This window comes from Temnothorax americanus, unplaced genomic scaffold, assembly GCF_048541705.1.
Source record: "Temnothorax americanus isolate GAGA-0224 unplaced genomic scaffold, ASM4854170v1 Scaffold77, whole genome shotgun sequence".
NCBI lineage: Eukaryota > Metazoa > Arthropoda > Insecta > Hymenoptera > Formicidae > Temnothorax > Temnothorax americanus.
The window spans coordinates 588,035-608,092 of record NW_027509800.1 but is presented as its reverse complement, the minus strand read 5'-3'; the positions used below and the strand labels follow the sequence as shown (position 1 = coordinate 608,092).

At 44.2% G+C, this 20,058-nt stretch overlaps 4 protein-coding genes and 1 long non-coding RNA gene across 13 annotated transcripts; 3 read left to right on the top strand and 2 right to left on the bottom strand.

Moving 5' to 3' along the window:
* The first annotated feature begins 503 nt into the window (after nucleotides 1-503).
* Nucleotides 504-4,651, top strand: LOC143906889 (dnaJ homolog l(2)tid, mitochondrial). Of its 2 annotated transcripts, XM_077423238.1 has the most exons (6): nucleotides 504-750; nucleotides 1,487-1,950; nucleotides 2,014-2,277; nucleotides 2,370-2,814; nucleotides 3,229-3,339; nucleotides 3,850-4,013. In XM_077423238.1, exons 1-5 carry the CDS (start codon nucleotides 555-557, stop codon nucleotides 3,327-3,329), a joined length of 1,470 nt encoding a protein of 489 aa, XP_077279364.1. In that variant the 5' UTR covers nucleotides 504-554; the 3' UTR covers nucleotides 3,330-3,339; nucleotides 3,850-4,013. The 2 variants fall into 2 exon arrangements, with proteins under 2 accessions (XP_077279364.1, XP_077279363.1); XM_077423237.1 differs by lacking the exon at nucleotides 3,229-3,339 and having other exon boundaries at nucleotides 510-750; nucleotides 3,850-4,651.
* Nucleotides 4,308-8,310, bottom strand: LOC143906890 (uncharacterized). Of its 2 annotated transcripts, none has more exons than XM_077423239.1 (5): nucleotides 6,906-8,310; nucleotides 6,058-6,300; nucleotides 5,624-5,965; nucleotides 5,284-5,514; nucleotides 4,308-5,096 (listed from the first exon to the last, which is right to left on the bottom strand). In XM_077423239.1, the coding sequence occupies exons 1-5, from the start codon at nucleotides 7,237-7,239 to the stop codon at nucleotides 4,840-4,842; spliced, it is 1,407 nt and encodes a 468-aa protein (XP_077279365.1). In that variant the 5' UTR covers nucleotides 7,240-8,310; the 3' UTR covers nucleotides 4,308-4,839. The 2 variants fall into 2 exon arrangements, with proteins under 2 accessions (XP_077279365.1, XP_077279366.1); XM_077423240.1 differs by lacking the exon at nucleotides 6,906-8,310 and adding an exon at nucleotides 6,480-6,873.
* Nucleotides 8,311-8,987: 677 nt separating this feature from the next.
* On the top strand, nucleotides 8,988-14,545 carry LOC143906893 (beta-1,4-glucuronyltransferase 1). The gene is made up of 7 exons (XM_077423242.1): nucleotides 8,988-9,396; nucleotides 9,755-10,099; nucleotides 10,551-10,773; nucleotides 11,631-12,019; nucleotides 12,152-12,353; nucleotides 12,683-13,136; nucleotides 14,203-14,545. Exons 2-6 carry the CDS (start codon nucleotides 9,768-9,770, stop codon nucleotides 12,893-12,895), a joined length of 1,359 nt encoding a protein of 452 aa, XP_077279368.1. The 5' UTR covers nucleotides 8,988-9,396; nucleotides 9,755-9,767; the 3' UTR covers nucleotides 12,896-13,136; nucleotides 14,203-14,545.
* On the bottom strand, nucleotides 10,984-20,056 carry LOC143906905 (uncharacterized). The gene is made up of 3 exons (XR_013259686.1): nucleotides 19,652-20,056; nucleotides 12,632-12,923; nucleotides 10,984-12,393 (listed from the first exon to the last, which is right to left on the bottom strand). It is a non-coding gene; the product is annotated as an uncharacterized LOC143906905 (long non-coding RNA).
* Nucleotides 14,750-18,575, top strand: Schlank (ceramide synthase schlank). Of its 7 annotated transcripts, none has more exons than XM_077423250.1 (8): nucleotides 14,750-14,929; nucleotides 15,857-16,049; nucleotides 16,268-16,406; nucleotides 16,693-16,805; nucleotides 16,903-17,233; nucleotides 17,321-17,439; nucleotides 17,531-17,675; nucleotides 17,797-18,575. In XM_077423250.1, exons 2-8 carry the CDS (start codon nucleotides 15,868-15,870, stop codon nucleotides 17,917-17,919), a joined length of 1,152 nt encoding a protein of 383 aa, XP_077279376.1. In that variant the 5' UTR covers nucleotides 14,750-14,929; nucleotides 15,857-15,867; the 3' UTR covers nucleotides 17,920-18,575. The 7 variants fall into 7 exon arrangements, with proteins under 7 accessions (XP_077279376.1, XP_077279375.1, XP_077279374.1 ...); XM_077423249.1 differs by lacking the exon at nucleotides 14,750-14,929 and adding an exon at nucleotides 15,005-15,120; XM_077423248.1 differs by lacking the exon at nucleotides 14,750-14,929 and adding an exon at nucleotides 15,139-15,290.
* Nucleotides 20,057-20,058: the final 2 nt, after the last annotated feature.

The window sequence follows — 20,058 nt, the reverse complement described above, 5'->3', positions numbered from 1 at the left end:
ATACATACGTACATTACGTTCACGTACGCGTACTTTTCGCTTAACTTTTTTGTTTGGAGTCTCAGCCTAATTTTACAAATGCGGTATGATATTCCTTGATGTCTACTGAATGGACCTGCACCCTCATTTTGTAACATCAAGTTGTAGACGTTTTATACGAAGCAAATATTGTTAAAAACGAGTGTAGGTATTACAGACAGCTTTAGGATCACCTTAAGGAAAAAGTTTCAATGGCTGCGTTTGCTTTGGGCGCTTTCGTGCTGAAAGCGTCAGTCTATTTTTATTAAGGCCCGTGCACGTAACAAATTTTTAGTCATAATCTTAAAGCCGTACTTAAGAAAATAGACCACTCACACTCGATTATTCTTCGAGCTCAAGGAGAATTCTTTCTTAAAGAGGGGAATAGAATAGTCGACTCTGATTGGTGGATTTCCTTACAATTTACGTCTTACGTCTTCTGTCGCGTCGTGCGTGAAGGCCTTTACGTCTTCGTACTCTCTCTGTGCCACGGCCATGCGTTTGCAACGTTTGCATGTGTTCATTCATGTGTTTGCATGCGCTTTTCGTGGCTTTCGCGCAACATGGCGACCGGCAAGGGTCTTGCCGCGATTCTTCGCCCGAAGACCATCAATCTGCTCGGGAACAATAAGCTGAATAAGATCTCGCGCGACGTTTTGCAGCACGGCAGCGCGTGCCAGCGACACGTGGTGCGCGTCGCGTCGACTTTCGGCGGCTGGAATCGCGAAAAAAGTAAGATACACCCTCGTGCACTCGAACCTCGCTATATATTACATCATTCTCGTTTTGTCCAACGAAAACTCCGTTCCCGCTTTCGCCGGTGTGCGCAACGACCTCCTCATCCTCAACCGCGCGAGTTTCCATCCGCACGATGTGTCACGTCCTGTCGTCCGATATGCGCGGCGTTTTCCCACGGCATCGACCGTAACCTACAAATTCGCGTGTATATACACGTTTGTCATATATTACGACATACTAGTCTGTTCTACAAAGCTATAGCTGTTTTCCTTCGGAATGCCCGTATCTCTATCTGTCTGTATAAATATTCGTATAAATATCAACTGATGCATAACGGAGGAGCTACGCCGTTCTATATTTTTTAGATACTCAAACAAGTTAAATCTATATTTTACTTAATATTTTAATAATGGAAAGCCTTCAGCGCCACGATTTATTTCCGCCTAGACGTAGGAAGAACAGTATATAATGCTTTTTTTGCAGTCGTGTTTGCCATATGATATACCAGTAACGATATTCTAGAAACATATACGAGCTTTCACGTCCCTCAAGATACCCGTCGTTGTCGTTATAGCTGTGTAACGGTCTAACACGTCCTGACGGAATCAACTACGTTGCCCTATATTTTTAGATACTCGGACAAGTCAAACCTATACTTTCGTTTTCTTCGTTTTCTTTTATATATAAATAATAACAAAAAGACCAGAGTCATACCCACGATCCATTTCAGACATAGGAACACGAGTGCAACCACACAGGGCCATACACTTAACAACGAACGTGTTAAGGCGTAACTATTACGAAATCCTGGGTGTCTCCAAAAATGCCTCGTTAAAAGACATAAAAAAGGCTTATTATCAACTCGCGAAAAAGTATCATCCCGACACGAATAAAGGAGATCCGGACGCCAACAAGAAGTTTCAAGAAGTTTCCGAGGCGTACGAAGTATTAAGCGACGATACTAAGAGGAAAGAATATGATACGTGGGGCGCAACTTCGGAGCAAATGGGTATGGGAATGGGCCAGGGTCAAGGGGGACCCAAGAGCTACACGCAACACTGGCAATATAGATCGACCATTAATGCCGAAGAGTTATTCAGAAAAATATTCGGCGACGCCGGGTTCCAAAGCGGGGCCTTCAGTGATTTTGAAGATTTTACAGAAACAAAGTACGGTTTTGGGGCAGCTCAAGAGGTATGCAAGTACGCGTCACCGTATTTCCTAACGAACGGCGTGTAACGAACGCTTCTCTTACAGGTGATAATGAATTTAACGTTCTCTCAAGCCGCCAGAGGTGTGAATAAGGATATCAACGTGAACGTAGTGGACACTTGTCCGAAATGCGGAGGTTCGCGCTGCGAGATAGGAACTAAGCCAGCAAAATGTTTTTCGTGCAACGGTACGGGAATGGAGACGATATCTACCGGTCCTTTTGTAATGAGTTCGACTTGTCGGTACTGTCAAGGCACAAAAATGCACATCAAGTTCCCTTGCACGGAGTGCAACGCGAAAGGACAAACGGTGAGAGAATGTTTCTCGCGTCTGTCTATACGTCATATTTTCGTTATCGTTCGTGCCGTACGTCGTGTGTTTTAAACGCTGCCGTTCTATAGGTACAACGTAAGAAAATAACGGTGCCGGTTCCAGCCGGAGTAGAGGACGGTCAAACGATCCGTATGGCACTGGGCAGGAAAGAGATATTCGTGACATTCCGTGTGGAGAAGTCCCGGTACTTCCGCCGTGACGGGCCCGACGTGCACACGGACGCAGAAGTCTCCCTCGCGCAGGCGGTGCTGGGTGGTACGCGACGAGTGGAGGGCGTATACGAGGATCAGACTATACAAATAATGCCGGGTACGTCTTCCCACACGCGAATCCGTTTGACCGGCAAGGGATTGAAGAAGGTCGACGGAATGGGTTACGGCGATCATTACGTAAACGTCAAGATAACCGTGCCTAAACACATGACGGAAAAGCAGCGAGCATTGTTTCAAGCGTACGCCGAACTCGAAACCAACACTCCCGGCAGTATACACGGTGTAACGTATAAAACGGATGGTAAGGACAAGCGATGAAACGTAAATCATCATTTTTACGTATTTTATTTCGATTTTATATTCGTTCGAGTTTTTCTCAGCGAACTGTACGTTTCGTTCGTTGTCGTTGTGACGTCTATCATTTAATGGTACTGTAGAACTACCGTTTCTGCCGTGCACTAGCGTATTCTCCGTAGACGTATGCGTCGCTTGAGTTTTTCCCTGTGTACCTGCTCGTACTACGTAAATAAAACACGTTAAAATGTTATAAAATGCGTTTCATTGGCGTTTTTCGAAATAAAACTCAAACGTCTTGTATACCGAACGTTTTGCGATAACAGAACGTTGAGTGAGACGTATATATTTATAACTACGTCAATGTAAACGTCATATTTTCAAGTAAAATCTTCATTAGTAGCTCCAATGTTTTTTCTAGGTACGGCAGGTCCAAAGGTGCAAACTCAAGCGAGACAAGAGGTTCAAAATGATCAGAATGATGGTCTACTTAGAAAAATTAAAAAAGTTATATTTGGGTAAAGAACGACGTGTAAGTAGAACTAGATAACACATACGTTATATCTATGATACATTTACTGTAAATATACACGGCGTATATTCTACAGTTATAACTAGACGGTGTAGATTAGAATGTTTCGGAACGGGGACTCTAAATAAAAAAAGCCTGTTCTTTTTAGCTGAACTTCCTACACGGTTTATTTTTTATTTTTTTTCTCGTCAACGTGAAGAGAAAGAGGGAAGATGAAACCGCACAAGTTCGGCTGAAAATAATAGGCCTACGTTCCGTAATACGCGTCTTTAAACTCGTTATCTCCGACCACGCCCAAACTATATTCGAGAACGAGATTTTTTAACGTTGAAGTTGCGTCGTTCGTTAGTGAAATTATCTCCATCTGATGAGACGTATTTGCCACAACGTAAAAGTCACCCGTATAAACGCTCCATAAAATCACGTAGGCTTCTCGAACATTCATATATAATATTTATCTTAACAAAAGATATTAGAACGATGTGTCGATACGTACAACGTTGTTTACAGGTACGAAAGAGTGCTATTCAGGTCCATTGCACTTGGTGGACGCTATACGACGAGCGTTAGGAACGTCGCCTACGTGCGAACGCCAGTCTTCATCTTCTGAGCCCGAGCATCCAGGAGACAAACCTCTTAACAACAGGTCCGTGGATACCAAAGATACGTCAGACGTCGTTGGCAAAAATGACACTAACGCTGGAATGCAACGACAGAAAGTGCCCCAGTAATCGCGAGCGTCAAAAGCACGCTGTAAAGATCTAGAAAATGCTGCTTGTGTTGTTACGTTACTAATACGTAACGCGTATATACGCTAGCATCATCCGTACAATGGGAGTTTGGGCCTGAACGTATGTACACTTTCGATCAAGTTAAAAAAAAAACGAGCATGAAGCGTATCGTTACGAGCGAATAAGTGATGCCAGCCTAATGCCGCTTAGATAACGTATAGCCGTACAGTCGTATCGTAGCGTACAACGTTGTCTTTATTACATCTTATTTAAATAAAGTGTACATGAAGATAAATATAGCTGTTATCTGTTCGTGAGATGATGTTTGTAAAATATACGACGATATATTTGTAAAATAAATTCTGTTCAACACGTATCTCTTTGCATATACCTAGACATGCACGTATTTACGTTCTTTCGTGTGGCGTCTTCGATCTTCATTTTTTTTCTCGTCTTACGAGCAACGAGTTGGATATAAATCATACAAAAAATGTTGGCTATACGAAGATATAGCCTCGTTGGTTTGACCATGTAGCTCGTACGCGTTTTATCTTGCGAAATAAAAGATTATTTGAAACGTACATATCTGCATAATCTGTATTTTTTTTATACGTGTGTACGTACAGATACGCCAGAAGTCAAAGGTAACGTGTACGTTCGTCAACTTGTTTTTGTTTACAAATATTGACTATGGTAGAGCAGAATAACATGATAAACGGAACCGTGACGAAATATGTACGTACAAGAAGCTGAAAAATGTTTCAACTGATTAAGCTTCAGTCAATAGGCCGTATTTCAGTCCAATGTTTGTAAGACTTTGCGTTGCTGATACTCGTACGATAGCTACCATTATTGCCGCGATAGTAACAGCGCCTTCCAAATACAGACCGTACAGTATCCGTACGTGACCGGCAGTAGTAGAAAGACCCCCTGCCGCGGTAAAGTCCAACGGAAACAACACACTCGCCGCGATCGGTCTCGATCTCGCTATTCCGAAGCACACGACTCCCAAGATATAGTAAGCGACTACAATGGAACGTCCAAAGTTTTCTTACGTACTATTATATGTTCATTTTATATTATTCACGTATTTTTTAATATTTCACTTTTTATTTCAAACAACTCTTGAAATAAAAGTAAGCGAGTAGCACGAATCAAGAAAGTAGACGAGAAAGAGACAACGTTTTATATAGACTCGTGATGAAAGATTTACCTGAACCAAAGAACGACAGTATTTTGATCCATCTCGGCATCCGTCTAGAATAGTTGGCGTCCGTCGTGCTGAGTTGCACGTCTCGTCTGATAAGCGCGTATTTTTGTAGGTGAAAAGCCACCAAGAGACCAAAATTTAGTATAAGAAGGAAATGCGCGGGAATGCCAATAGCGGCAAAAATCACTCCTACCGTACGACCAGCGTTGGTTCGCGGAACCGGCGCTCCAAAACCTGTAAACGTTTCAGAACATTTAAGACAGAGAACATGATACACGTTTCATGTACGTACCTAAAACGTTTCGTACGACGCAGTCGGAACTGTTTAGCCTACGTAACATACCTAAAGTAGTAATTAGCGATATGGCGAACAACACACAGCCGGGAAATGTCCACAGTTGTCCCGGCTGTCCGCTCGTACCACCTTCGCCGTAGCCGGAACTGACAGCGCGCAAGAGGAGTTCCTCGTGTTTGGCCACATATTGGCGGACCTTGTCGCGCCACAACGGCTCCACCGCCTGATCCTGCTCTGTCCGCAATTGCCGCAACTCCGTCGCCAAACCGACCGCTAACGCCTTCTGCATATTCTTCAGCGACACGACCTGTTCGCGTTCGCGAGGTCCTTCCGTGGCGCAGAACGCCGCCGCGCCTGCCACCGTCCATATCACGAGTATCCACAGAAGACCTGCGACAACGTATAACGTATCACGTAAATTTGCTCAATGAAAAAAATCTTAAACAGATAAACGTTACATAATACGTTTAGCTAGCTCGTACCGAATTGCGATAACGACACGCGTCCCAGAAATCTCAGGTTCTTCCAAAATCTCGAGACGTTCTCTGAGGACGTTCCATTATCCTCCTCGATGTCTCTGAGAGATGGCAGAAATCTTAATCGCAGCGGTACGCCTTCTATAGTCTGGACAGTTACGGACTTTGTCCAGTTTTTTGTCGGTATTACGCCGTTTTTCAAGCGAGGGGAGATCTCCGAAGACAACGTGGTCGGTGTGTCCGTAATATCTATTTTTGAACATTTGTATATAAACAGAAGAGCATTTACATAAGCAGAAAACTTACACGGATATACGAGACATATTTTGAAATATAGTATCCTAAAAACGTGCCGTAATTTTTTTTTTAAGTTTAAAGTGTCGCGCAGTAAATCAAGTCCATTTAAAGAATGATTATTTTTCACGCACTAAAGAAAATGTCAACGCGCGTTCCTCCTCTCAAGCAGTTTACGATAGCCTCGACGATAGCCTCGACGATAGCGTGCCGTAGCAAAACTCGCATCACTGATCGATTGAAAGTTACGTGACATGTGTATTACTGAAAAAGTTATACCATCTCTTCCTGCGTATGTAACTATACTGTCTCGTTACCTGATATCGAATACGTATACTTTTCTTTCAATGTTTTTTATATGAAGTATTTATACGAATATTATACATCACCTAAGAATATTTTGTAAGCTGCTTACAACGTATACGTTACGCTTGACTTCGTATTCTAAAACGTGCATCGATTTTTTACACGTTTTTTTACGTGTGTATTATAAGTACAAAACGTCCATCACGTAAAATGCATGGTTTTAAGAACGTAAATCACGTAACATATCTATATACCAATGCTGCAAACGACATCGTCGTCGTCGTCCCCCTCGTCGTTCGCGCGATGCTCCGTCATCCTCATGCGAAACTCAGTGCGGCGACGACGTGCGGCATCCTTGACGAGGGCCGCGGTCCTGACCCACGGATGGACTAGGTTCCTGCAGCGGCGACGCCGCTTCTTGGTGTCTGAGGAGGATCGCAGGGGTACGGCATATCGTCCACGTACGCGCGGCACGGATGTCGCAACGGGTGCCGGGACGCGTGGTAGCGTCGCGACGCTCGGCACGTCACTGAGGGGTGTCGTGACACCACCGATGGCCGGTGGTCGCGGGAAAAGGGGCACGTCCATCGGCTAAGGTCAAGATGAGCCGTGTTCGAACACTTCGAACCGCCGTAGGCTCCACGATTGTGTTTAACGATCTTCTGGCCGCGTACACGTACACGTGTACATATTTCACGCAACATTGATGACGGGAAAGCTGCACGCCTTTTACTCACTTCAACGTGATTGTTGTGTATCACTTTTCCAAGAGATTTCCCTCAACACGGACACGGCGCGATCCCCGAGCACTTGTTGACGCGCGTCATCCCGCGCGAGACGTCAAGTGTTCGTCTTTCAATATTTCAGAGAGAAATCTTACGTTCCGCTGGCTTCTTTTATTTGAGCGTAGTCCTCGAACGCGATTTTACGCGGAGACGTATGTCGTAATATATCTATTACGTTGTGTGTGATCTTATTTCTGTCTCATATATGTATAATTACAGCGTTTTATCTCACGTCGTTTATTTTCAGTCGGTCACGCGTGTGTGCTAAACATTATTAATCATCATACAGGTAGTTACTTCGTTCGCGGATAGATTCGACCTTTCGATCTTGATAAACTTTTCTGTCAGTCACAACTTTAATTTACTTGTTTCCTCGGGGGACGTTTTTTGCTTCGTCATAAGCATGTACTACATATAGGAGTTGTGGATCGATGAGCTTTACACGGAAACATGCTTTGTGTTCCATTAATAATCTAACCGCTATCTCTATACACTGTTGAATACATTAATACACCAAAATATGGCGACAATATTTAACTTGTTAAGCCACACGTTCCATCGTATATTTCAAAGTTATAACTCACACGCGTCATCCACGTTTAATATTCCTCGCGTGCAGATTCGTAAACACATATCCTTATCTGACCTCATGACCAAGTCCCGCGAGTGTTTCGAAACTTGACTACTTATTAAAACGAATAAATAAAGATAAATAAAGAAAGAGGCAGAGCTATACAAACGCTGCGCGTCGACATCTCAAAAACTTGAAGAAATACTGGCTCCGTGGAGCGAAATCTTCGTGCATTAGGCGCGTTGCACCGCGGCACGGCCGGAAGAAGTGTGAGATGTGTAGGTACACACACACACACACACATATATATATATATATATATATATATGTATGTATGTATGTATGTACTCTCCTCTCTCCTGTGAACTGCTAAAATTAGAGCGCGGCCTTGAGAATCAATGACGACGACCCTTAAGCGATTCCCATATCGCCACTTTCTGTCTATAACAACGTGCACGCGTGTCCTACCTACGATTATAGACATGCTCCCGCGATGGATCCCGCGTGATCGCGCACGGTAAAACCCGCTCCCGTTCGATACTATAATGCCGCAACTACGGTAGGGCTATTATAATGCGTCACGCGATATGCCAATTATAGCCGACTCCTGTACGACGTACGAATCATCCAGCTTTGGCGATACGTAGAAATCGAAAATTAATATAACGTCAAACTTCGCTTACAGACTTCCGATATAGTTTTTATCGTTTACAGTTTACACACATGTAAAGGGAAACGTCTTCTCCTTGCAACATATATCTTCCTGATACCGTTGGTAAACGCTCTCTTCGTGACGTGTCGATCATTTGACCTTGTTGTCTACGCGTACATTGTCCTCGCGCTCGATACGTTCGTGTTGCCACGATCGTAGATTAGATTCGAGGTTCCTTGACCCGCATGTAAAAAATTATTTTTTATGTTAATATAGAGGCTGCAGAAACTATAAAATATAATACGTTTAAAAATTATATGTTGAAATCGAAATAAAGGGGATTGTTATAAAATATATATATATTATATAGTATACATTTAGTATATATTAATATAAATGTAAAGATACATTTCAGCGCCAGTGGAAACGTCGGAGCATACGCCAGGCTGAAATCTATGTGCACGTAGTGGCATTATTTTTCCTGTTCCGCCTGCACGCACATCAGCTAGTATCTCGGCCGCGCGTATTGTGCCTTTGCCAACGCGTTTGCGCGGCATCGATCTGCGACACTTCGCGCACAGCGCTAAAACATCATGTAGTGCCAGTTCATGCCAGTCCAGTTCGACCAAGTTCGACGGCGGATGTTCCTCGCGGAGAACCCGCCGCTTGCGCCTGTACTTAATATGGAGCATCGTTCCACCGTTCTCGATCGACGAGGAGATTGGGGAATAACCGAGGTGCGTTTAGACGGACTCAGCTCTCCGTGCCAACTTGTCAATTCTAGCTTCGCTGACTTCGCTCGCGTGCTCTAAACGTACTCCCCTCAAAATCCCTTTCCACGTTGCTAAAAATTAGACAGCAACCGAATACCGAGCAATGTAGAATGATCCATTTTAGCCTTGCGCTGCAGGCGTGTCTCACTCCTGGAAAGATTAATTTCAGCGTTACCAAAATGGTATCAATCTCTGACGTAGGTTATAGAAGAACTTTCGCGCCTTGCGCGTTTTAATCTTTGACTAGTCATAACGTAATGAGACAGACATAGGAAGCGTACTTTTGACGTACGTGTTAATTAAAATCTAAACCTCGTCTCAGATAAGAAAGCGCGATGCGCAGCCTCGCTCGCAAGCTACTAGTATGGCCGACGTTGGCGCTGTCCCTCCTGGTAGCCGTTCGTCTGCTATTCGGCCACGACTTTCGATTGCCGACGACGACGCTCATTTTTCGCGATGACGGTGGTATCTCGACGTTGGACAGTAGCCATACTGCGGACCGTGGTCCACCAGGACCGCCCGCCTACGCGGCGGGCATGTACATGGCGGGTCGGCAACCCCGCAACGAAAGTGCCTGCAGGTGGTACCACGGCCTGCCGGACGTCCTCTCCTATCCACCATCCAAGCTCACCTGGAGCCCCGAACGCGGCGAGAAGAGTCCCTACAGGTAGAGGCACGCGTCTACGAGAGCGTGTCGTTGCTTTTCTCCACAACATTACGTAATCCTACATCTAACTGCGGCCAAAAGTCGATGCTCAACATGAAAAACGGAAAAAATTTTGCCGATACAAAATCTATTTTATGTCGTAGCAGATTTCGTTAATCATCATCGTGATAAAAAGATTTATATTTTAAGAATACTAATATTTTATTTGAGATTACGTTTCTTGAAACGTTACCGCAACCGGCAACATTTTATCTCAACGATTAGATTAACGTTGTTTTAGCTGTAACGTTGGGCTTCTATACATTCGACGTTACGCAGCAAGGTTTTTCTATTTTAACAATAAAAGGATTGAATATCAGGCACGGTACCGTGTGAGAGAAAAGTTTGGGCGTCGAATGTATCACACGCGGCGGTTTTGCTGCGACAGCGAGACGTCTTTTTCTTCGCGCAGGGTTTTGCCGTTCGTGTTGCTTGGTGCCGTCGAAGCGACAGACAGTTTGCCCCAAGTCACTATGTCCACACACGCTACCGCCGATCAGGTTTACGGGATCGTGGAGCTGGCCAGACGGTGGGAGGGACCGCTTAGCCTGGCGGTGTTCGCGCCAGGCCTCGACGCCGGCCTCGCTGTCGCTCAGCTTGATCGAGCCTGTCGTTGCGAGCCTACCATGTACAAGGTCTCCTCAACTTTTACGTCACGATCGCGAATCTTCTGTGTATCAAGCATATAATGTATAACGCCCTGTTGACCCTCAAAGTCGTTCACGCTTTCGTTAATAACGCGGGTATCCGCGGGAGTCCGCGCGCGATGCACTTTTAGGTCACCTGTATAAAAAAAAAATTACAACACCTTATTATCATACAAGCGAAACTTTTTGTAGACAATGTTTCTTATTAGTTAACTTCGTAGTCCGTTAGTGAAAATTATTTTATTAGTTTACATAATCAAGCGTAGACCGTGCGTACACGGCGTAGTTCAGTTTTTAATGTTTCTTACGGTTGAAGTACGTTTGCAATGCAGATTTATGTGACATGCGGTGACAAAGAACCTAGTATAAAAGTCCGTTGTGAAAGCATGATAGATGCGTAAGTATTCCGTTATATCGACACACCTGCTTGTACGTAGCATAGTCATTCAACGCCGTGTGGAATACAAATCATTTTAATTAAAATCAGATTAGACGGTATGTACGTCGTATACAGAAATAGAAAGTACAAGTACCGAACACACGTATCTGTACTCCTTTACGATTAATAAGGGCACGTAACATATATTAACACACGTACATAAAATATCTTATATATATAATTTAATATCACGTAAAAATAATAAGAACGTCCAAAATTAATGAACTGTTATGGGCATGCTAATCTTTGTAAATATATATCATACTTTCGATACACGTTCTTTTTCTTCTTTTACAGTCTGTGTTTGGGACATAGCACAATGTTTTCGTTACCGCTCTTTTCTCGTATATTATACATACGGTATATCTAAAACGTCGCCGTCAATGTAGTGACTCGGTGATCGCAGGTTTCCGTCCACCTGGTGTTTCCGGTCGGTCGACCGCCCGCCCTGAGCGCGCGCAGTCGCATCCAGGGCGATTGCGCCGCTTCCGATCTCCAGTGGCGGCAGGCCGAGACCGAGAGGCGGAAGAGGAAAATGACATATCCTATCAATGTCGCCCGGAATGTGGCGAGAACGGTCGCGAACACGTCCCGCGTGCTGGTGTCGGACATCGAGCTGTTGCCGAGCGCGCGGATGGCTTCCGGCATCATGGAGATGGTGCACCAGAAACCGCCCAAACTCGGCGTGGTCTTCGTTGTACCTGTATTCGAGATAGAGTCCACGGAACCGCCGCCGGCGACGAAGCGCGAACTGCTCGCCGCCTGCCGAGCCGGCCTGGCGGTGTATTTCCATAGGTATACATGTAAAAATGTCCCACGTTGAAATCGTCGACATACGCGCTTTCTCTCGTGTTTCGTAAGAATCAAAATAAAGGATCCGTGTGTCGAGACCGCGGCGTTAAAATAATCGAACGGTTCCTCACGCAGATTTGTCTGTCCGCACTGCCAGCGATTTCCCGGTCTGACCAGGTGGATGATCAGACCGGACCCGGGTAGGATCCGACCGCTTTTCGACACCAAAAGGGAATATCCGCATCATAGGTGGGAGCCGGTCTTTATCGGCACGCGCGACGACCCGCTCTATACCGAGGATATGTCCTGGGAGGGCAAGCAGGACAAGATGGCCCAGGTGCGAAACAAAATACCCTTTGAACAGCACGCTCCAGCACCTATAATAAAATGCATCTCTCTAATACATGATTCTCTAATGTCCATTTCTCGCGGGTTAACTTTACGTCGGGTTTACGTTATTTTTTTTTTAGCTTTTTTTCTAGTTCTAAGAATTAAAAAAAGATTTAAAAAAGTAACGTGAACTGCGCGTAAAGTTAATCTGATTGATAGAAACGGTTATAAGAGGTAGATTTCCTCAAGTACAATACGTACTTTGCTTTTAGCTGTTACGCTTACCTTTAGACTCTCTGTATCTTTCAGAATCCGTTATTTATTTCACATTTACAGATGTTCGAGATGTGTCTTTTAAATTATCGCTTGGTCGTGCTCGACGGTGCCTTTTTAGTGCATACTCCAGGAATCAAGCGAAAAGCGCGCAAGATCAACATAGCCACGCAGGAGTTCTTCCGGCCGCACGAGAGGAGGAATGCGAAGATCTACCAACGCGTGATAAAGCGTCTAATCAAGCGATATCCGGTCAATCGTAAATGCGCGCATTGAGACTTATTTCGAAATCCCGTGAGCTTATCTGAAAAAAAAGAGAAAGATATAGAGAAAGGGCTGCTTTTTCGACACGCTCAGTGCCTGATATCCAATAGAAAAATATTTTTTGGTGATGTCGACGTTTATATTAGACTTTACAATTATAGGAGAGGCTGATGCGAGTTAGCACCGATCGCTTTTCCACCGCAAAAATAAAGGCTTTTTTTACTGAGAAAATGAAGGACTCTTTTACCAAGAGGTAAAGCATATTCCTACAATTCCTTTCAATTAAGTGAGATACAGCGTTCGCTTTTTTTTTTTTTTTTTTTTTTTTTAATTAAATTTTTAAGAGCGACTTTGATCAAAGTTTAACATAATCGATTATTAATTGAATTAAGTCACCCTAAGCGCTTATAACCAACTTTTTAACCGTATATCTATATATAAATCTACCTTAATCTTTCTTTTCCTTCCTTTTCATTCAAATTACAGAAAATTAATACTTTTATCCACATAAACAAAATAGAGCGTATATGTTTCGTCTCACCTTAAGGTGATCCTAAAGCCGTAATCCTAACCGGTTTTTTTCTCAGCACTACGCTTTTACGTGGCTTTCGACAACAACAAACGACTTCGCTGGACGTAAAGTACGCATCAAAATCTAAGATGGTGGTCGACGTTAAATCGAAAACGAAAAAACGTAATATTTTTTGTTATACGTGACGACCACCATGACCTAGATTTTGATGCGTACTTTACGTCTAGACAAGAATTTGCATTTCTATAAAGCCACGTAAAAGCGTAGCGCTAAGAAAAAAACTGAAAAAAACCGGTTAGGATCACGGCTTTAGGATCACCTTAAGGTTAACCGTTGATTAATTTAATTGCGCGTACGTCAACAAACGTGCGCACGTGCTTAAATTTAGCTCTCTCATTGCAAACGTCAGAGTGTTTCTATTCTAATCTCCTTTCCCATATGTTTAAGCAACAAAAATTAATACGTCTCTCCATGTCAAGATAACAAATCGGTGTCGCCTGTCGAGTTACGCGCCAATTAAGTTAATTGGAGTTTGGTCAAAGTCGCCCTAAAATGCGAGACGGAGTTCACGGAGAGTATCTGAGTGTATCTTCGCGCGTCGACCCGCGCGAATCGCGAAACGCATGCGATTCGAATCGTTCAATGAGGATCTTGACGTTTCGAACGGCTGCGTCGAGGCGAACCGCTATTGGTCGCCGTGAACGAAGCCAGTCGATACGCGCGCCAGCCGCCAGCAGTGGCCCAATGGCGTTCTAACCAGTTCTAACGATCCGCTTCTCTCTACTAGAGTCAGTGCCACTCGGAGCTCAGAGCAGGGAGAGACCGCCAGGGGGCCCCGCCATTTCTTGTTTATCGTCTCGACTCTCGAGTGCTCTCGAGTGCGGACACGCCGGACACGCACGTCGGTAAATGGTAAATCCACTGAGAAACTCGTTCGGAACTTGGACGACACGACGGTAAATGACCAGCCAGCCGGCAGACACGAGCGAACTTGGTGGAATCCACGCATCGTCGTTAGCCGATCGATTCGACGATTCCGACGACGGTCTCGTGGTCGCTCGGTGAGTCACCGGTAACCTCGGCAGCTTCTTTTTTTCTTCCCTCTCTTCTTCCCTCCAAGTGACAGAAGGTGCGTGTACATACTTCGTAGTGTGCATATTAATGGTACGTAGACGTAGTGAAATCAGAAAGTAGAGCTAATATAAATAGGGCTAATATCGAATTGTCGACGAAGGTCGAGTTGCTCGGTTGCTGATTCCATGGAGACGTTCATAGAAAAAACAGTGCAACGGAAAAACGAGAGAGAGAGAGAGAGAGAGAGAGAGAGAGAAGAAATAGGAGAACAGATACAGAGACGACAGAGACAGAGGGAGAACTCCCACTGCAGCTGCGAGATCGGAGCGCGCCGGCACGATCGGATGTGCCTGCGCCCCCATCTCAGCCGGGCGCGCCTCTCGCCGGAACGTTCAACGCTGAACGCACGCACACACCGTACATAGCGGTGGGATCGTGCGGTAATCATTAATTAGAAGTGTTTTGGCTCGTACGACGGCCAGTGGCAGTGTGGCGTGACCGTCAAAGCGAGTAACAGTGAGAATATAGTCATGCGGCCGACGAGGCTCGTTCGCTCGCGTGTGTCAGAGCCGCGCCTCGCGGTGGTGGCGGCGGCAGTGGCGGCGACGGTGGCGGGATGCTGATAGCGGTCGTACGTCGTAATGATAACGAGAGACTTGGACAGGCAGTTACGGAGCGTACCGCTTACCGCTTCGCCGGGTTCTAGCTCAGCCGCCGTCGTGAGACGTCGCGCGGCCGCCCGGCCTTATCGTCGCCCTCCTCCATTCTGGCGCTAATCGGAGCACCCGTCCGGTTATTCCGGTAGCGCACGCGCGCCTTACCCGCTAACAGAAACGGCACGAGCACACGCACGCTCTCTCTCTCTCTCTCTCTCTCTCTCTCTCTCTCTCTCTCTCTCTCTCTCTCTCTCTCTCTCTCTCTCTCTCGTCTCATTCTCGCCCGTCCGGTGGCACGTTTCGGATCGCGCGTTAACCATCGTTACATGCCCAAGTGGCTGCAGCGGCTCCGGGTGAGTGCGCGCGGGGTATCCTCTCGCCGAGATTCATCCGATGTCAGTTTCTCCTTCTCACTCTCTCGTTACGTGTCCATTTATGTAGAAGTACTTCTTCTTTGTGCTCCTCACTGCGCGCACCAATGATTTATGTTGCGTACGTTCTGTGGCGTGATCTCCAGATTTCTTTCGAAACGTCTTACCGTTGTGTCGCTAGTTGGGCATTCTTGTGCGTTGACGAGTCCGCTGTGATGATTTAATAAATGTAAAAAGCACGAGCGTGCTATTTGCGATATGTCATTTCGATCACTCGAGTTTTCCACACGCCGAGTTCGTAGCCATTTCATCTCGTCACCATGAATATCTCTGTTTGCAGGACACAGAGAAATGAAGAATATTCTCTTAAATATATCGGCCACTTTTTGGTCGCCGGACATTTGGTTACCTTCTAACATTACATGGGAGGATATCAGTCCGACGGCAGACAATAAGTATGCGAATTATCAGCATTTAATATTTCCGCTGCCCATGGCGTTTGTTCTTCTAGGAATGAGATATACTCTTGAAAGGTAAGTTTCTTGAGTCTTCGTGTATTGGTCATACGAGTTTTATATCTTATCTTCAATATATCGTAATGTTTCACTTTCAAAGAACGTAACGTCACCGTGCTCGTGAAAAGTTTACACGCAACGAACGGTGTTGCAAAATGTAATATTTAATATATGATAAAGACATTATATGACGTTCTAAAATAATAAAAAATATATAATCTAATTTTTTTACGTAGATCATTACACTTTTTAATTAGGTATTGGTTCGCTCCCTTTGGAAGATCGCTTAGTATAAAAAATACTAGAAGCAAAAGGGCAGCACCCAATGAGATATTAGAAAAAGCATATCTTAGTAAGAAAACTAAGCGTAAACAGGTGAGTGACCACGGTGAAAAACGTTAATATCATTAGTATTATATAGGTACAACTACGTCGTAATATAGTCGTGCGTTATAATCACGGATCCATGACCTATGGTCTATGATCACGGCGGCGGCGGATAAACGTGTTAGAGATCAAGTTTTTTATCGATTAAGAGATATAAATATTAGAATTAAAATATAGATTAAATAGTACTCGTGAAGTACGTATTGATTAAATACTACTTTTAAGCATATTATCTGTTACGTCAGCCGTTTGTAACACACAATCGTGTTTTAAGATTTTGGCATTGGCTAAACACGTAGACTGGTCTGAAAGACAAGTGGAGAGATGGCTTCGGCTGCGTCGCTCTCAAGACAAGCCGTCTACTCTTACAAAATTCTGTGAAAGTTGGTTAGTCATCGTCTTACGGTATCGTTTTGCCGCGTGCCGAAACATCGCCGTAACAAATCGTATATGCGCACGCTCTTTTTTTTTCTTTTTTTTTCAGTTGGAGATGTTTTTATTATACGTACTCGTTCGTCTATGGCCTTGTTGTCCTATGGGACAAACCGTGGCTCTGGGACATAAAGCATTGTTATTACAATTATCCCTATCATCCTGTTACCAATGATATATGGTGGTATTACATGATATCAATGGCATTTTACTGGGCATTAAGCTTCTCTCAATTCTTCGATGTTAGAAGGAAAGATTTCTGGCAGATGTTTATTCATCACATAGCCACAATTTCACTCATGTGTTTCTCGTGGGTTGGAAACCTAACTAGGATCGGCAGTCTGGTCTTGCTTGTGCACGATTCCGCGGATATATTCTTGGAGGTAAGACGACTGGTACTGCTCGCGAAGGAGCAAGCACGTGCACGACGGCCGTCTACCGTTTGATTTATACGTACTGTTAATTCGCAGGCGGCAAAAATATCCAAGTATGCAAATTATCAGAAAATTTGTGATTGTATATTCGTCGTGTTTACAATTCTCTGGATTGGAACGCGTATCGGTGTGTATCCATTTTGGATAATTTATAGGTACGTATTGGTATATCTAACGTTTAATCGCGTGAATGTCGCTCGGGTGCGGCGTATGTGATACTGATTTGGATTCTATTACATATTACAGCACATCTATAGAAGCGCCTAAGATAGTACCGATGTTCCCTGCGTATTATATCTTTAATTCTTTATTAATCTTACTACTGCTTCTCCACGCAATTTGGACGTATGTAATCCTTCAGATCGCATACCGCGCTTTCAATGCTGGTCAGGTATGTGCTGCTGCGTTATATAACTTGTCGCGTGCACGTTCGTTGGGACATTTTCTCGATATTAATGAACGAACGAACGAACGCTATATGCTAATCTTTTCTTGTGGAAAACCTATTACAGATGGAGGGTGATATTCGCAGTAATAGCAGCGACGAAGTATCCGACACTTCGATCAATAATACTCCCATAAACAGTACCGCAACGTACACTAACAAGTCAACGTCGAAACCAAAAACCCACTAACAAAACGCATGCTATATAGGTTATTATTTAAAACCGTGCGTCCAAGGCAGAAACGTCATCCGGACGTCCACAGCCAGGACTGCTACGCTTTCTTCCTACAAGTATAATAAAATGTCAAATGTGACTTTTAATCTTATACGTCGAGACGCTAACGTTAACATAACTGTTTAATCTCTCGTAAAATTAAAATATATACTTTCTCCCCGTTCCCTTTCCGTAGTGTTTTCCCTCAAAACCCATCCAACGCTTTGACAACGCTCTGCCTTTGTCACACGTTTCTCAGTCTCAAATATATTTGCGTTTATGAATGCATTATACATATATATATTAAGGACAACGAAAGAAGGGACAAACCTTGAAAATATCAACACGTCGTCGTACCGCTACGCGTCACCTTATTTAAGACGTTAATTATATATATAAGTATACATTTCCTTTCGAACGACGTCTTAATGCTTAGTTAAGATAAGAATGGACCAAAGCCGCCAAGACGTTCGGTGTCTTACCTCCGCCGAGTCTCTCCGAGTCTAATATCGCGTACCCCACTTTGAAAACAATGTATTTATTTTCGTATATACTTTCTGAGCATCGGTCAGTTATCAGATAAGCATAAGAAGACGTCTCGATTAATAATAAATTTCTATCGATTAATCACACACGCGTCTCTCTTATTCTATCTCTCGATGCAAAACTGTGCGCTAGTGCATGATTCACAACGTGCGACAATATAATTTTAAGCGAATCGCAATATATATTCCGCGATATTTATAATATCGCTTGAAAATTAACCCCGAAAAAAAAGGCACGTTTTATATATATGTATACATATATATAAGATTAACGAATAAATGTTACGTAAATTGCACGTTGTGTACTTATGCACGAGTCTTCACGAATCATCCGTATTACGTATTCTTACGTAATACTAGCACTCGCAATCGTCCTCGTGTATCTCCAATAAAATTTTCCTGCTGATTCTCGGACGCTCCCGTTTTTTGCTTCTTTGCCCTCTGCCCCTCTTTTAATATATTTACATATATATATATATATATATATATTCCTTACTTATAAAATAATACAAAAAAGTAAGGAATCACAAACTCCGTTGCACGGTTGTTCCTTGTTTGAAATGTCCGCCATTTGGCGAACGGTAGAACTTACGTGCTCCCTGGGCTGCGTTCCAAAATTCACTCTAGTTAACTAAAATGTTATAGTGTACTACATGACGTAAACTATAGATTTTAGTTACCCAGAGTGAATTTTGGAACGCAACCCTGGAGGTGATCGAGGTTCTCACGTGTCGGTAAGCGGATTTTAACGGAACAGAATACGGCCCCTGTATGTACATACCATACGTAACGCGTGTGTGTCGGCTTGTTCTTTTTAGCTGAACTTCTTGCACAGTTTAGCTTTTCTCTTTTTCTCTCCACGAGAAAAGAAAAAGAGAAAAGATGACGCGTGCAAAAAGAACGAGCCTGTTTTCACATGTATTACATACATATACGTTTTCCCTCCTTTTCTCTCCGTCGTCTACGTGCATATATCTATCTCATTTTAAACGCAGAAAGTGCAGTTGCGAAGGACGGGCCCGTGGTGTGATAGGTGATACTTCATGGCTCCATCATCGCCATGGTACTCCAATATCACGATTGTCCCTTCTCTCTCTCTCTCTCTCTCTCTCTCTCTCTCTCTCTCTCTTCCTCTCTCCAAGAATGATAAAACGGGAGATTACCTTATCTTCGGCACGCGACGAGATAAACTCCCACGTGGCAAGATCGCCCGTACGATTTTCGGCGTCGCAGCTTCGATCTTCGATGTTTCGTCATCTTCGCCGGCACTCATTTGCACGTACAATATTTGCATTCGTTACGATCGGCTTCGCTCGTAACGAATCCGCGCCGGCCCTGAGACGGGAATGGAATAAACATGGCGGTGTGTCAAAGGTCAAAGGTCAAAGGTCGCCGCGGTGGGCGCGCGGGTCAAAACGGCGGAGCTCGTCGCTCTCGCGACGTTCGTACGTACGTAAAGTACGCGCGGCCGCCTGACATCTTTTCTTTTTTACTGTTTTTGTTACTTCCGTCGAATCCGGCTGCCATAGTGCCCGGACTGCCCCATGTCCCATGTGAGGCCGAGGCTCCG

Bases quoted from the DNA above. Each gene is read 5' to 3' on its own strand.
- LOC143906889 (XM_077423237.1), top strand. From the start codon at position 555: ATGCGCTTTTCGTGGCTTTCGCGCAACATGGCGACCGGCAAGGGTCTT. The intron at 751-1,486 runs GTAAGATACACC...GATCCATTTCAG, and splicing joins CGGCTGGAATCGCGAAAAAA to ACATAGGAACACGAGTGCAA. The intron at 2,278-2,369 runs GTGAGAGAATGT...GCCGTTCTATAG, and splicing joins GCAACGCGAAAGGACAAACG to GTACAACGTAAGAAAATAAC.
- LOC143906890 (XM_077423239.1), bottom strand. From the start codon at position 7,239: ATGGACGTGCCCCTTTTCCCGCGACCACCGGCCATCGGTGGTGTCACG. The intron at 5,515-5,623 runs GTATGTTACGTA...AAACGTTTACAG, and splicing joins ATCGCTAATTACTACTTTAG to GTTTTGGAGCGCCGGTTCCG. The intron at 5,097-5,283 runs GTAAATCTTTCA...GTTCCATTGTAG, and splicing joins ACTGTCGTTCTTTGGTTCAG to TCGCTTACTATATCTTGGGA.
- LOC143906893 (XM_077423242.1), top strand. From the start codon at position 9,768: ATGCGCAGCCTCGCTCGCAAGCTACTAGTATGGCCGACGTTGGCGCTG. The intron at 10,100-10,550 runs GTAGAGGCACGC...TTCTTCGCGCAG, and splicing joins GGCGAGAAGAGTCCCTACAG to GGTTTTGCCGTTCGTGTTGC. The intron at 12,354-12,682 runs GTGCGAAACAAA...TCACATTTACAG, and splicing joins AGCAGGACAAGATGGCCCAG to ATGTTCGAGATGTGTCTTTT.
- Schlank (XM_077423245.1), top strand. The intron at 17,234-17,320 runs GTAAGACGACTG...GTTAATTCGCAG, and splicing joins CCGCGGATATATTCTTGGAG to GCGGCAAAAATATCCAAGTA. The intron at 17,676-17,796 runs GTATGTGCTGCT...AACCTATTACAG, and splicing joins GCGCTTTCAATGCTGGTCAG to ATGGAGGGTGATATTCGCAG.